Source organism: Hemitrygon akajei, chromosome 16, assembly GCF_048418815.1.
Source record: "Hemitrygon akajei chromosome 16, sHemAka1.3, whole genome shotgun sequence".
NCBI lineage: Eukaryota > Metazoa > Chordata > Chondrichthyes > Myliobatiformes > Dasyatidae > Hemitrygon > Hemitrygon akajei.
The window spans coordinates 12,821,418-12,837,945 of record NC_133139.1 but is presented as its reverse complement, the minus strand read 5'-3'; the positions used below and the strand labels follow the sequence as shown (position 1 = coordinate 12,837,945).

At 44.0% G+C, this 16,528-nt stretch overlaps 1 protein-coding gene across 1 annotated transcript in view; it reads right to left on the bottom strand.

Moving 5' to 3' along the window:
• midn (midnolin) overlaps window positions 1-6,919 on the bottom strand; it is a 35,425-nt gene extending 28,506 nt beyond the window's left edge. Inside the window, 4 exon segments of the mRNA XM_073068268.1 lie at window positions 3,867-3,929; window positions 4,048-4,135; window positions 4,396-4,944; window positions 6,460-6,919. Of these exon segments, the coding sequence (XP_072924369.1) occupies window positions 3,867-3,929; window positions 4,048-4,135; window positions 4,396-4,607 (363 nt within the window). The 5' untranslated portion in view covers window positions 4,608-4,944; window positions 6,460-6,919.
• Window positions 6,920-16,528: the final 9,609 nt, after the last annotated feature.

Here is a 16,528-nt window from a genome sequence, read left to right as displayed (position 1 = left end):
GAATTCTTTAGTCCAATTCCATGAACAACTTAGCAATGGATGGTCCCAAGCCCAGCTGTGAAAGGAAGAGGGTCAAGTATGGGGCTAGCATCCCCATCCCATATAAAAAAACCCAGCTCAACAGAACTGCCAACAGAAACTCCAGAGACCTCATCCCCGGGAGAGGAAGGATCTTCGAGGCTGGGTTACACCTGGGGAGAACTTGAGGAGACTGACCCAGGGCAGAGGATTCTGGTGAGCTGCTGTCAGTAGCCTGTAGGGGTGATGATCTTAAGGAAGTAATTCCATGAACAGTGTATGAAATGGATTTTAAAGCATTACTCATTTCACTTCTGTTACTTTACTTTATTGTCTTAACTGGTATTGCCTTAAACATTTTTTTAAAAAAATAAGCGGCACTGAATCGGAAGCACAGATCAGACTTAGTAACCACCACAGTTCTGCTCTTCTGCTTGTGAGCACAAGACAAACCTCTTCCCTATAACCTTAGGTTAACACACTTGAGGTTGTTACTTGGCACACTGGACTCTTGGGGCATAGGCAGTGGGAGGGCAGCTAGTGGGCTTGCTTGACCAGCTTTCAAAATAAACCACCACTTGGGATCTTCCGGTCAAAGTGGGAACACTGCCTTTACAGGAAGGGGAGGTAAACGGAAAAAGTAAACAACTGCACGGATAGCCAGGCAGGGATCTTTTCAGCCAGGCAGAGAGACCTGCTCACAATGCAGCTGCCTCAGACCAGCCGCGTGCTAAATTTCAAGGACTAGCTTAAATGAACTGGCCCTCTGCACTTGCAAAAAGAGAAAAAAAAAATAGATGAATATAATTACGTGTAATTGGGTACTTCTGTACGTCAAGCCATTTACACTGAAGCACAGATATAAATAGGTACTTTAAAACCATGAACCCACTCGTCACACATTTTGAAATGTAACCAGATCTGTATCCCTGATCACCTAACTTTTTGACTCAGCTAATTTAATTCCATTTGTAACTGAACTGGTTCTTTCACCTTGGTTAAGGACATTCTTTATTTGATCATGGTGATGTACAAGACCATAAGATATAGGAGCAGAATTTGGTCATTTAGCCCATCAAGTGTGTGATGCACTGCACGTCACAGCAAAACATCCTGTGCCATTAAGATAGACATCTAGGAAATGCTTTGGCCATTCAAGTGCTTGGAGCCAACTATATAGATACCAGTAATATAGAAAAGTCATCCTGTATTCAAGTCTGGAAAGGTTTTAAAAAATACATTAACTGACACATTCTGACCATCATCGTCCTATTCAGTCTAAAAGCATTCACTGCCTTATAAGACTAATATGTTTGACAACAGTGCGTGTGCTTCTCTTTCATCAAGTCTGATGCAGCTTCAGCCTACGTCACCATAATGCCTCTGCTATTCCAGATTATGAATTTCCACAGCGTCTGTTCTTCCCTGAGGGAAAAGGAGGAGGAGGAGGGGGAGGAATCATTGTCAGCTTGTGATAAAGGAATTTCAAATGGAATTTAATGTTCCTTTGACTCAGATCCATTATACAGAACATGCTGCAAATCCAGATTGGCTGGTTGTGGTGTAGCTACTACAGATGCAGGAATTTTACGAAATGTTCATTGTGAGCAAGGTGGAATAATAGAGCCCTTATATAAATCTAACAAAAGTCATGACAGAGATGAGCAGGAATTTTTTTAGCCAGAGGGTGGGGAATCTGTGGAATTCGTTGCCACAGACGGAGGCCAAGTCATTGGGCCTGTTTAAAGTGGAGGTTCAAAGATTCTTGATTAGCAAGGGTATCAAAGGTTATGGCAAGAAGTCAGGAGAAGGGGGTTGAGAGGTTTAATAAATCAGCCATGGAATGGCAGACTCGATGGGCCAAATGGCCTAATTCTGCTCCTGCGTATAGCACACCCCAGAAACCTTAAAATCCATGTGTCATTTTTATTAAAAAAACTGTTTGATGACGAGACATTTTCTGCACCTTTTCCCCACCAGATGATGTGTAAAAAGGATTTCCGGTTTAAAAATAACACTCCCCAGGAAGTCCAGGAAATATGCTTATCTACAATGCCAGACCATTCAAGAGGAACTGATTCATTGACTGCATGATCAATGGAACTAGTTAAATTTCAAATGAATATTGCCAGGTTCAGAATGATTCTGTGCTTAGCAATGCCTCCTCAGCCAGTCCAAACCTACCCTTTAGAGACTATATTCATTTATTTGTTTTTTTTTAAAACATAAACTTACTTTATCTTATATAGTTATTCAGTTGGCCCTCATTAAACACTAAATAAAATATTACAAGAGACTTTAAAGGGTGCTAATAATTCTGCGGAAGTCTCGATCTGATCTGACAGATTAGATTCAAAGTCTAGCAGTTTACAGCTCTCAAATCTGTTCCTACGTCCTGCTACAGTAGGGGTCCCACAGACTTCTTTCTTAAAGGAGCAAGTCCATAACATTTAAAAAAATATATAGTGAACCCCAGCACTAAAGCATCCTAGAAGCCACTACGACAAGACTACTGTTCAACAGAACCAGAACTATCCAGCAATCCGAAGCTCCTTCGTATCTTATTAATGAAGGACTGCTTCCTAGGGCACTGTTTCTGTCAGCTGAGAAACTTGCACTGAAGCCAAGAAATCCCCCACCATCCCCCAACACAGAAGCCGGTCTACAGCCATTTCATTCGCTTTAAATAATGTTGGCTGGCTGGTCAATACAACTTAAGCCAAAGTTGTATTGAATTATGTATCTGCTCCCAGTTCAGTAGCAGTCTGCAGTGTCCACGGGCCTCCTCAACCCCCGCGCAACAAAAGGGTCAACGACAGCCGTCAGAAATGTTTAAGACGCTTTCTGTCTGTCGTTTGCCACCGTCACGAACACCCCCTCAGCTCTGACCATTTAAACCAGGCACGGTTTCTAAAGAAAGCGCTTGGGCGGCACTCGGGCGAAGCGGGAAGTCCTAAAAGGAGTTAAAAAGGGTGGCGGTGTATTATGCCCACTACCGCTCTATATTATCAAGTTTAAAGACTCCGTCACGCTTTGGTGAAAGGCGCTGCGCAACCTATAGGCTCGTTAACCGCTGAGAGCCAGCAGAAGCGCAGAAAAACAAATGTCACACACAATGGTAACCAAGGCTAAGCGAGTTATTTAAGCAGTCCTAGCAAGGCCGGTTGTAACTTCACAAAAAGGAGATCAAGGAGAACAATTGCAGTAATTAGGATAAAAATGTACGGAGCCCGTGAATTTAGGGGGTGAAAGGTGAATTGCACGGTTCAGGAAACCGCGTTCAAAAGGAGAGGCTTTTCAGTATGGGGTCATGCTAGTAGGAGGTCTGAATGTCGTCACTAGGGGGAGGAGTTGGCTCTGAACAATATTCTCTGTGTAGATTAAACACCAAGCCTGTCGCCAAGGAACTCCCAAATGTTGCATGAAACACGCACAGTACGAATAATACAAAGGGACAGAGTCTGCGGAGGCTTTGGAAACCAGATTTGCAAAACACTTAAGGTCAGCAATGCCGAATCCCACATTTAAATAAGATATGAAGTATTCAGGTCAAATTGAGCGTCATTACTTTAACAGTGTAAAATAATAAACTAGCCCACAAAATAATAATCAGCCCACATTATTTTAATTAATGTCTGTATAATTATTCATCTTGAAGTGGACTTTGATGCTTAAAGTCGCTTTTCGCAATCCAGCGTTTTTAAAAAAAATATGCAGCACCAGCATTAAGAACAATTGGAAAGTATTACATTCAGAATTACATCTAGAAAATATCAATGAATGGGCCACGCGTACCGCCCATCTCTGGGTTGCATGCGCGGTGCTTAAGGCTTTAATTTTTTCTTTACCTGAGTTTCTGTTAAGCTTTCCAAAGCTTGCATTACTGATTGCTCCGGCCGTGAAGCTTGAGACTTTTAAGAGAAGGAGAAAAACAGGATTAACGAGAGCCGCGTTCGTTTTCCTCTGATCTGTGCTAACGTACACAAAATGCATCGATATTCTATGCACGAGGTGAGGCGTCGATCTTACCATCAGTCCAGCTTCTACAGTGGGTACAAGGGTTAATTTGCTTCCTTCTGTAATCCCGTGATCCTGCAGCTTTCCCGAATTTAATCGCCTATAACATTAAGAAAAAAATCACGGGTTATAATCCAGAACCGGGAACGCACCTCCATACAATGACCCTTCAATCATATCAATACAGTTAAACGCACACAAGCTTGACAAATGAGCTCGATAGCACATATAAAGTTTATATAGCTTACTGTTAGAAAAGTAAACTCAGTTCTGAATGGCTGAATGCCTGCCGTAGAAACCTGTCACAGAAACTCCGATTGGGGTTTCGTGGCCTCGCTCAGAACAAAGGGATGTACGTACGTTTCTTTGTGCAAGAGGACAAGTCGCTCCTTGGCAACCTTCAAGCGCTGTGACAACCTCCGTTTGAGTCCTTCTACCGTTTCGTCTACTGGTACAGAAAGATCATACTGGGCTCCGGTCGTCGTATTGATGACTACACGCATTGAAGGCTCGTTCTGATGGGCCTCGCAAGTTGGGGCTCGGGAGCAGCTCCTGGTGCTTGTATGGTCCATTAGATTATCTTTGATCGGTCTTCGAGTCACAAAAGAAAGTCCCTTAGACACTTAAAGGAATCATGCAATGTTATGGAGCCTGAATATTATGGATACAAATCCCGGCGCTCTCTGCTGAAATAGTTACCGGCGAAAGTGTGCGGTATATGTATTTGGGTTTTTCCTTGTGAGGTCTTCTTTTGTCTTCGAAAGATCTCGCAGACAGGGTTAACAAAAAAAACACAAGTGGTTTGCCCAGAGCTCGAAGCCGTGCTTCTCCCAACCCCGCCGACTGCCTACGAGCCTGACTCTGGCTCACTCTGCCGCGATCCCCCGGAGAATAATCCTCATAGAACGTCTGCAACAAAGAAAACACAGCGTCAGCCAATCAGCGCTTCCGCGACGCCTCAACCTTCGCAAAAGTATCCACCTGTTCCTCGCCACAAACCAATCAGCCGCCACTCCATTGTGACGTCTCACTCTGAGCTGGACGTCCACTCGTCAGTTTCAGCCATTCAAAAAAGACTGCGACGCCTGCCACGTGACAACAGCCGAGTTCCTCCCCAAATCCTATCCGCCCTGCCCCCCCCCCCTCCACACGCCGTGTACCTGAATTGAAATACGCAATGAATCAAGAGGAACAAAGGGTCAACCCGATGTTCTGCGAGGGGCAAACGTTTGTTAGATCCTTTTGGAACTCTGCAAAAGCATTTCATTAAAGAACTAGCACTATTCACATGTCTACCTCCCTCACAGGTGAGAGAGGCTGAAATCGGAATTGATTGCCGAAAATCTTGGGTTTTTCATTGAAATATTTAACCTCGACATCAGATAGCCAACGCATTGTGCGGGTGAATTAATCAAACGTGTCTGCACCAGTCCCCAAAAGTAAGCAGGCCGAAATGCTCCGACAAAGGAAACACGATTTAAAAAAAAATAATTGACAATGTTTGCAAATGCAAACAAAACATTTTCGTCCTTTATTGTGCGATTTCAGAAATGCTTCCAAAACTTGCAACCGATCGCAATATTTTGCGAACAAACAATAGCTTTGCTTCACATGCAGACGGTATGTTTTAGCTGACTTAGTTTGAAAGTGTTTCATTTAGATGCAATCTCACAACTCTAGTTAACTATTAAAAAACGGAATGATCCCAGTTAGACTTCAGTGATTGCGTTCCAATTATTCGTTTGTATTAAAGCAACATAAGTGTTTTAATATTTACTGACGTGTTGTGATTATTAACTCGCACATAAAGAAAACCGGGTTTCGTTTGCATTATCATTGTAACACCCGGCTGTGGGGGATGGTCTAACAGAAATATCTCCCACAGCAAAGATCTCCAACTCTCGTACACGAGCAACAGCGCTCCCTCCTGATAAATTGTAGTACTGCTTCTCGTAACCTAACCACGACTGACTATATATGAGCATTTAATCAAATAACAATCCTCTTCATTTTGCTTAAATTTCGCGCTGGAAATATCATCTGTCTACTGATCCCGACAAGCGAAAGAGCGCCGAGTTAAAGCTAGCAATATAATTAAACTGGAGCCCATTCAGAAAATAGTTATTGGTACTGTCAAAACATTAGTCATTGAATAAAATTCACTCAATTGGACTATATGTTAAAGCTCGGCAATGATATATAGTGGCTCTCTCTCTCTTTCTTACACACGGAGCGTGTGTATATATAATATGCTTCACATATATTAAGCTTATCTGTGTAATGTGCTTGCAGTATCAATAGCATAGAATCATTTACTCTTGTACTGCACAACTTTTCTCATTTTTCGAAATCTTGTAGAAACCTTCGGTATTAACCTGATTAATGTTCCACAAGACAGTTTATCTTATCAAATTAATTGCTTACCAGTTTTAATTAAATCGCCTTTATTCTTCACTTCGGAAGTAAGTTCCTTCAGTTAAGATTCAAATTGTAAAATCCTTTAAGCTCAGACGGGCAGAAGACTCGTCTTTCTGAAGTTGCTGCTTTAAGCCTTCGACTCCAGACTGGTGTTGGTATTTAAGGAGTAGATGATATGACGCCGGTAACCGGGTGTGGTGGGAGGTTGAAATGCAGGGTCTACTCGACAGAGATGAGCATCTAGGGCGGAGCCTTAAAACCCCGCTGACATCATCAGCAGGAAGAACCGTCAATGAATCACCGTTTAAACCGCCGCCGACCTAAACATCTCTTCCAGAGACCACGGTCCCTACTCCGCCAAGCAGAATCGGATACTTTTGGCTCCTGTGTAATTGGAGCAGGGGGGAACTAGCGCTTTGCCGGCTGGGGCTTGGTGGCGCTTCGCTCTCTTGGTAAAGAGCATAGTTACGCGATTACGTGGTGAGTTGGTGTCATAACAAACAGTTTCTGCTGACTATCAATCACACCTGGGACATTACTAACGCACGTCTTGTACCATGTTTGCTTTTACCAAGGACGTCACAAATTAAACATTTCCCGAAAAAAAAACTGATTCCAATTATTATAGTATTTGTGTCAATATTTTCTGGTCTTGTAATTCCGGTTACTGAGAAAAAAACTAACGTATTCAATCTGCTCCTCAAACATACCAAGTATTCTATGCTAAATTGAATGCGGAAATGATTTTACGTCAACACTCCTTACTTGGAGGCAGTAATGTCTAACTTTAGAGTGTAGCAAATGCGCGAATAAATATTATTGGATTGACCCTAATTTGTATCGCATATTTATACAAGGAAACAGAATGATGCATGCACGCTTAGTTGACCATCTCAAAAGAGCGCAAAACCTCAAGAGTTTGATAACACAATGTTCTGCGTGACTCACAGTTACTGTCATTTTCATGTCAGCGCTTTGGGGAGGGAGGATTTAGTGAGAATAGGCGTTTCTTTTCCTGGCAGTGTTGGCTTACTCAGGGACATTTTTCACATTGTTAAGTCATTCCCCAGTTTGCCTTCGACCGCTGCGGACCTTCTAAACTCACCCCCCCCCCCCAAAAAAAAAATAAAAACAATATACAAAGTTCATCCCTAAAAACAAACAGGCATATAAGAACACAGTGCGCTTTCGGTAATATAGCCGCGCTGGCTGTAAGCTGTTCCGATTTAAAAGCATGAACAAAATGTACTAACGTTATAGAGGAACAACATAACTCCGCTATTACTCCGAAGAGGGCGGGCCAGGGGATATATTGCTGAGGTGTTCAATTGAAGACTTTGCTCACGTTTTAGAATACTGTCATATGAATAATATGATGAATAAAATGTCCAAGAACATGCACATAGGGATGGGCTATTAGTAAGGAGCTTCTGTGAGTAACTATGAGCGATGGAAGTCAAAATCTGTCGGTGAAAACATGCAGTTAAGTACCACGGTCCTCAGCTGGCAATCTCGCCACTGACTCACTGCCAGCTGTTTCGCTCCTGTCCAGAATGAATAGGCAATGACAAATGCAATAATGTCCTTGTTGAACTGATTCATGAAGGAATCCTGATAAGGGCAGCTCTCACGTAAGATAATGCAAAACAGGAAATCTGCTGGAAACAGGCAGCAGGTCAGGAAGCATCTGTGGAGAGAGAAAAACGGCTCCGAGACTTCTGCGCCTCCAAAATGAGCCGGTTGATAATAAATCAGCCATGATGGAATGGCAGAGAAGTCTCTTGATGGGCCAAACGGCCTGATTCTGCTCCCATGTCTTCTGGTCTTAAACAAGAACCGCTATTCTTAACCACAAACCTAATAGCTAAAAGCAATATCTTGTGCTCTCTCATTTCATAAGGTAGGTATTTCACATTCAACTTTACTGCAGATTCTTAGAATCAGAATCAGATTTATTATCGCTGTCTTCCATGACACCCAAAATTACTGTAAATTACAAAATAAATCTTCACTCAGAGGTGATGAGAATGTGGAACAAACTGCTAGCAGAACTGAAGGATGCAATTTCCATTTCAACCCTTAAAAGAAAATTGGATAGGTACATGGATGGGAGGGGTGTGAAGGTTAATAGTTCAGCATGGACTAGATGGGCTGAAGGGCCTTTTCTGTGCTACAGTGTTCCATGACCCGATGACTTTAAATAATTTATGCACAATATTAGGAATAATGAGGTAGTTTCTTGGGTTTACCATCATCATCATGTGCCATGTTGTACAATTATGGTCTTTCTGTGACCATGATAGCTTCTCGGCAAATTTTTCTACAGAAGTGGTTTGCCATTGCCTTCTTCTGGGCAGTGTCTTTACAAGACGGATGACCCCAGTCATTATCCTCAGAAATTGTCTGCCTGGCATCAGTGGATACATCACCAGGACTTGAGAGATGTACCTGCTGTTCTACCACCTGCTCCCATGGCTTCACTTGACCCCGATCGAGGGGAGGGGGGGGTTGCTAGGCAGGTGCTCCACTTTGCCCAAGGGTGACCTGCAGGCTAGCAAAGGGAAGGAGAGCCTTCTGCCTCCTTTGGTAGAAACACACCTCCATCCCATCACCCAAGTTGGGTTTATGAACCGTCCACAAGTTTCGTCCTATTAATTTTTCCAAGCTGCCACCGCTGGTCCTGCGCGGTATTCCGTGTCTCCTACTTTGCTTTTAATCCTGATGATGATCCTGTGGTTGCTGTGTCTACAAGCCAGGGAGTCAGACTTCCCCTCTCAGCCTCTTGCTTCTGCTTGGTTGCTGCTGTGCGGCTGACTGCTGGTTTTTGTAAGCCCAAGGCTGGCATCAGCTTACGCATGGCTGACATCTGGTACTTAGCTGGCAACGAGGTTAGCAGACAGTTCCAAGTCTCTGTTCTCTGGCCGTTTTGGTTGCCTGTGACACTGCAGTGTTAGCCCATTTATTTCCTCTGCACCATCAACTTATTCAGCAGGAAACCTTTTCAAACACGCATTAGTTCCCAAGATGAGCTTATTGGAGCAACGCACACAGGAGCTGGAGGAATTCAGCATCAATGGAGAGAGATGTTTCAGGTCAAGGCCCTTCATCAGGACTCCGACAGCTGCTCTTAGAACTGACATCCGGTCTTGTTGGCGAACTTCTCATGCTTGGACTCTTTCTCCAACCCACACACATTTTTTCTGACTTCTTCCCCCTTTCTTTTCAGTTCCGGTGAAGGGTCCTGGCCCAAAACATCAGCTCTCCACAGATGCTGCCTAACCTGCTGAGTCCCTCCAGCATTTTGTGTGTTTCTCTTGTCTCGATGAAGGGTCAACACTCAAAGTGTAGACCGTCCATTTCCCTCCGTAGATGCTGCCTGACCTGGCAAGTCTTCTTTTTCCTCACCTGAATCCACTTGTCTCCCGTGAGCTGTCATGCTCCTTCCCCCCTCCCTCCACCTTTTAATACAGATTACCTCCTCTGTTGATTTCAGTCCAGACGAGGGTCCCATCCTGAAATATCAATAGTCCATTTCCCTCCACAGATGCTGCCAGGGCTGTAGAGTTCTTCCAGCACTTTGCAAGTTGCTTTAGGAATAGAGTAGAGTCTATCGATAGTAGAATAATGGTGTTCTTTAATGTCAAGATCTGGCTACAATAAAAAAAAATCATGACAGAAAATGGATCAACAAACCACAAACTTAGACCCCTTTCGTAATTGGTCCATGACATAAATAAAGTTGGGAACCCCTGGTCTGGAGACATCTGTGGGAGGAAAGGTATCAACATTCAAAGTTGAAATTTCAAATTAAATTTATTATCAAAGTATGCATATGTTACCATGTACCACAATATCCTGAGATTAATTTTCTTGAGGCATTTACAGTAAAACAAAGAAATACAACAGAATCAAGAAAAAAACTATGCACAAACAACCAATATGCAAAAGAAGACAAACTGTGCAAATACAAAAATATAAATGAACATAAGTTGTAGAGTCCTTGAAAGCGAGAGCATTGGTTCTGGAATCAGTTCAGTGTTGAGGTGAGTGAAGTTATCGATGCTGGTTTCAGAGTCTAATAATTGAAGGTCTGGTGTGGGACCAAAGGCTGTTGTAGCCCCTTCCAAATGGCAGTAGCAAAAAGAGAGCATGTCTTGATGGTGGATGTTCTTGACGAAGGTTGCTGCTTTCTTGTGGCAGCGCCCCTTGGTAATGGGAAGGGCTTTTGCTGTGATACACTGGGCTGTATCCACTACTTTTTTAACAAATTGTTGATATTTTGGGTCAAAGCTCTGAAAAAGGACTCGTCATTCTGATGTCAACCCAAAATATCAACTGGTCATATCTCCCTCAAAGATATTGCTCCATTGCTAAGATCCTCCGGCAGAGCTTGTTCCTCCAGATTCCAGTATCTATGACCTCTTCTGCCTCCACGATATGAAGATTAGACTTGTCACATCTTTCTTCCCATATTAATATGCAAAAGGCACCTTTGTTCTAAAAACTCGATAAACTTGCTGAAGAAGCTACCTTCTCTTACCAAATAATTCGCTTTGAATTTACATGAAAAATGCCTACAGGATTTTTAGAATTTGTGAGATCTAGTCAGCAGTGTACTTAATACTAGATGTCAAAGTGTGATTGTAGTTTTAAGGTTATGAGTCGGTGGACTGGGCTATGTTTGAGGACTTGTCGGTGGATCTGAATGAATACACCATGATTTTACCAGACTTTATTAAAACAGTTGTAGACAAGTGTGTCCACACAAAATAAATTCAGAGTTTTTCCCATCCAGAAACTCTGCATGGGCCATGAGATCCACAATCTGGACAGGGCCAGATTAAAGACAATCAAGTCTGGCGATCATAAGAGGTACAAGAGGTCCAGATACCATCTCCAAAAATCTATTTCACAGGCAAAGTGGCAATTCCAGACTAAACCTGAGTCAACAAAGGATGCTCGACAGGTATGGCAGGGCTTAGATACTATCACCTCCTGTAAAGTTAAATCAAGCGACATAGGCGACAACAGGACTTCGCTTTTAGATGAGCTCAGTGCCTTCTATGCTCACTTTGATGTGGAGGAGCCATCACAAACTCCCAGAGCCCCCAACGATCCTGCATCTTCTGAGGCCGACCTGTGAGCAGCCTTCAGTAAGGTGAAACCCACAGAAGCCGTCTGGCGCAGAGGGCGTACCTGGCCAAGTATTAAAGATCTGTGCTGATTAACTGGCTGGAGTGTTGGCTGAGATCCTTAACCTCTCGCTTCAGCAGTCTGAGGTACCCAACTGCTTCACGCAGACTTTAATTATACCGGTGCCTAAGAAGAACCTTAATGACTATTGTTCAGAAGCACTTAGATCCACGGTGATGAAGTGTTTTGAGAGGTTGGTGATGAAGCATATCAACTCCTGCTTGAGAAATGATTTAGATCCGCTTCAATTTGCCACTGAAGCAACAGGTCCACAGCAGGTGCTACTTCTTCACTTAACCCTGGAACATCTGGACAGCAAAGATTCATACATCAGGATGCTCTTTATCAAATGCAACTCGACATTAACTACCATCAATCCCTCAAAACTAATCAATAAGCTTCAAGACCTCGGCCGCAAAGCTACTTGGGCAATTGGATCCCCAATTTCCTCATTTGCAGACCCCAGTCAGTTAGGATTGGCAACAACACCTCCTCCACAATCTCCATCAACACAGGTGCACCAGAAGATCGTGTGCTTCATCCCCTGCTCTACTTGCTTTACACTTATGATTGTGTGGCTCCAGCTCCACAAGCTCCAACACCATATGCAAGTCTGCTGACACCACTGTCGTAGGCCTAATCAATGCTGGTGCCAAATTAGCATATAGGAAGGACATTGAAAATCTGGCTGAATGGTACCATAACAACACCTTTTATTCAATATCAGCAAGAGCAAGGAGCTGATTATTGACTTCAGGAGGAGGAAACCAGGAGGTCCATGAGCCAGTCCTTATCGGAGGACCAGAGGTGGAGAGGGTCAGCAATTTTAAACTCCTCAGCGTTATTTCAGAGGACTTGGCCTGGGCCCAGCACATGTGCAGTTATGAAGGAAGCATGAAGATTTGGCATGACGTCAAAAACTTTGACAAACCTCCATAGATGTGTGGTGGAGAGTGTTTCATAGCCTGGTACGGAAACACCGATGGCCTTCAATGGAAATTCCTACAACAAGGAATGTGTACAGCCCTCCCCACCATTGAGCACGTCCACAAGGAACGCTGTAGTAGGAAAGCAGCATCCGTCATCAGGGATTCTCACCTCACAGGGCATGCTCTCTTCATGCCACTGCCATCAGCAAGAAGGTACAGGAGCCTCAGGACTCACACCATCATGTTCAGGAACAGTTATTAGCCCCTCACCCTCTTGGCTCTTGAACCAAAGGGGGTAACTTGGGCGGAGCTTAGGAGGACGATGGCACCTAATGGCGACTCCTTTGCTTGCATCTCGGAAACAGTTCTATTTCTGTCTTTAATAACTCCCTTTTCCCTTTTTAGAGTTCTCTTGAACACCCCAACCTAGAGTTACACGGTGACTTGGATTCTTTGCGGAAATGGGACCCACTCTCGGGTCCTCATGACCGGCCGCTTTTTGATGCGCCAAGGACGAGGCCTGGAAGACTAGAGCGCCTGCCTGGAGGGTGCCGGATTTCCGTGGCTCTGGAGGCGGGCGGGCGGGCTCGAGGTCGATGCCGCCGCCTGGTGTGTCACGGGAGACGGACGATCGAAAGCAGAGAGCTGGCTGCTGGCTGTGTGCCCAGAGACCCGAGTTCTTTGGGCACAGAGCTTGGAAAAAGCAACGCGACAGCCTTGTAATGCCATAAATCGGAGAGCTGTTTTTTATGTCTCCCCTCTCACTGTGAGATGGGAAACCACTTTTTCCCTTATTAGGGAGAGAGAGAGAGAGAGCCTGTAGTATGTCGAATTACCGGGTGAAAGCATTGTCTTTGGGCTACTGCAAGTCCGTCTCTTAATTGTTGCTTTGCTGCACACTTGAGTGCTCGGTGGGGGTGCTGATGCTTTTTGCTGGTGGGGGAGGGGGGTCGTTGCTTTGTTGCTGCTTATGCATGAGGGGGCAGCTGGGGGGGGCCTTTGGGTTTCTAACATTTAACTGTCATTCACTCTTTGGGGCACTCCTCTGTTTTCGTGGCTGTTTGTGAAGAAAAAGAATTTCAGGATATATATTGTATTCATTTCTCTGACATTAAACGTGCCTGTTGAAACTTCACTCAACTTCACCTGCCCCATCATTGAAATGTTCCCACAACCTATGGACTTACTTTCAAGGACTCTTCATCTCTTGTTCTCATTGTTTATTTATTTTTTGTTCTTATTTCTTTCTTTTTGAAATTGCACAGTCTGTTGTCTTTCGAATGCCCAAGTTGGCGTGGTCTCTCATTGATTCTATTACGGTTATTATTTATCGTAGATTTATGGAGGATGCCTGCAGGAACATGAATCTCAAGGTTGGGTATATGGTAACATACATGTACTTTGATAATAAATTTACTTTGAACTGTGAACTTTGTGCTAACTCGTTAAGGACAGAGTCATGTGATCTACTGTTCTTCTTTGCGGCAAATGTCTGGGAAGACTTGCTCAACCAGTTTGTTGAGACGCTTCGGAATTAAAAAGTCAGACAGCAGCCAGGGAGGTGGATAAAGAGTTAATGTTTTGGGCAGAGAGCCACCATCAGGACTGGAAAGGAAGGGGGAAGAAGCCAGAATAAGAAGCCGGAAGGAGGGGGATGGGTACAAGCTGGCAAGTGATAGGTGAGGGGGAAGGTGGATAGGTGGCGGAGGGGAGATGGTCAGAAGCTGAGAGATGATAGGTGGAGAAGGTGAAGGGCTGAAGAAGGAATCTGATATGAGAAGACAGTGGACAATGGAAGAAAGGGAAGGAGAAGATGCACCAGAGGGAGGTGAGGAGAAGAGAAGGGTAAGAGGGGAGCCAGAATGGACAAAGAGAGAAGGACGGGGGTGGGGGGAAATTATTGGGTTTGAGGCTATCCAGATAGAATATGATGTGTTGGTCCTCCAACCTTAGTGCAGCCAGTAAATATCATGGCAGTAGAGAAGACCGTGGACAGACAGAACAGAATGGGAATGGGAAGATGAATTGAAGTGGGTGGCAACCAGGAAATTTTGCTTCATAGACACTGACCAACATACTCAAAATGCCAGAGGAACTCATCGGGTCAGGCAGCATCTATGAAAAAGAGTCGCCATTTTGGGCCGAGACCCTTCACCAGGTCCTGCTGTCCAACTTGCTGAGTTCCTCCAGTACTTTGTGTGCGTTACTCAAGATTTCCAGCAACTCTTACATTTGTGAGTTGGAATAAAAAGATATGCTTTTACCAGATCTCCCAAGTCTGTTCAGTTCCTCAGCCACACAGAAACACAAAGCCGCACTGGCAACTTGAAACTATGGAACACAAGATTAGGTGAATTTAACGATTTTGCAAGTAAGCATGAAAGGTCCAGAGATATGCGAAGAGCAAGCCAAGTAAACCCGCAGGCCAAACACAAACTGCAATCATGCATAAGATTGGAAACCTTCCAAAGAGATGTGAAGATGTCTAACTGGAATGCATGGAACAGATTTCCCACACCAGAAGCAGGGAGTCTGCAGAAGGATTTAGAGAGATTAGGAGAATGGGCAAAGAAGCGGCAGATGGAAAATAGTATAGGGAGTGTATTGTCATGCACTTTGGTTGAAGGAGTAAAGGTGTTGGCTATTTCCAAAGTGGGGAGAAAACTCAGAAATCAGAGGTGCAAAGGGACTTGGGAGCCCTTATGCAGGATCCCTTAAAGGTTTGGTTGCAGATTGAGTCAGTGGTAAGAAAGGCAAATGTAATGTTAGCATTCTTTTCAAGAGGACTGGAATATAAAAGCAATGATGTAATGCTGAGGCATTATAAGGCATTGGTCGGATCACTATGGAGTATTGTGAGCAGATTTTTGACCCCTCATCTAAGAAAGGAAGTGCTGGTGTTGGAGAGGGTCCAGAGGAGGTTCACGAAAATGATCCCAGGAATGAAAGGATTAATATATGAGGAACTTTTGATGGCTCTGGGCCTGTACTCACTGCAGTTTAGAGGAATGAGTGGTGGAAATCTCATTGAAACCTATTGAATATTGAAAGGCCTAGATCGAGACGATGTTTCCTGTAGCGGGGGAGTCTAGGACCAGCCTCAAAGTAGAAGAATGTCCCTTTAGAACAAAGCTGAGGAGGAAAAGAATTTCCTTAGCCAGAGGGAGGTGAATCTGTTAAATTTATTGCCTCCGACAGCTGTGGAGGCCAAGTCTATGGGTATATTTAAAGCGGAGGTTGATAAGTTGTTAATTAGTAAGGTCATCAAAGGTTGTGGGGAGAAGGCAGGAAATTGGAGTTGAGAGAGATAATAAATTATCCATGATGGAATAGTGGAGTGGACTTCCTGGGCCAAATGGCCTAATTCTGCTCCTATGCCTTACGTGTTTTTACTCATGTTTAAGTTGGAGTTTAATTGACATTCATCTATACATGAACAAAGGCAAACAAAACAGCGTCCTCTAAGGCCAAGGCGCCAAAGTCTTCTTATGGTCTTATTGTCAGAAGTAAGAGGAGGTAGCAATAGTGAGAGGGCAATCTGTGAGTCCCCATCATGCTGATGAAAATTATTTCTGATGTTTATCCCACATTAGCTGGTTTACTATTGACTTGCAGCTCACTTGATGACCTGTTCAACAAAGTTGGTACAATATAGCGTTCTACGTGTGCTGAAGCCACGTTTGATTATCTTTCTTAAGGCACGTCACCGGCATTCAGTCCTCCTTTGACAACAATGGAGAGGCGGAGGGATGTGGTAGGTTGGAAGAAAAGAAAAAGTTAAAACTCAAAAAGGACGATTGTGAAAGCAACAGGAATCATAGGACGTGTAGGATAATTACCTGCATCCCCGCCATCCAGTCCGTGCTCCCTTATCACCGATGCCATTTGGCAGGAGGTACAGAAGCCCTAGCTCCCACACCAACAGGTTCAGGAACAGTTATGACCCTTCAACC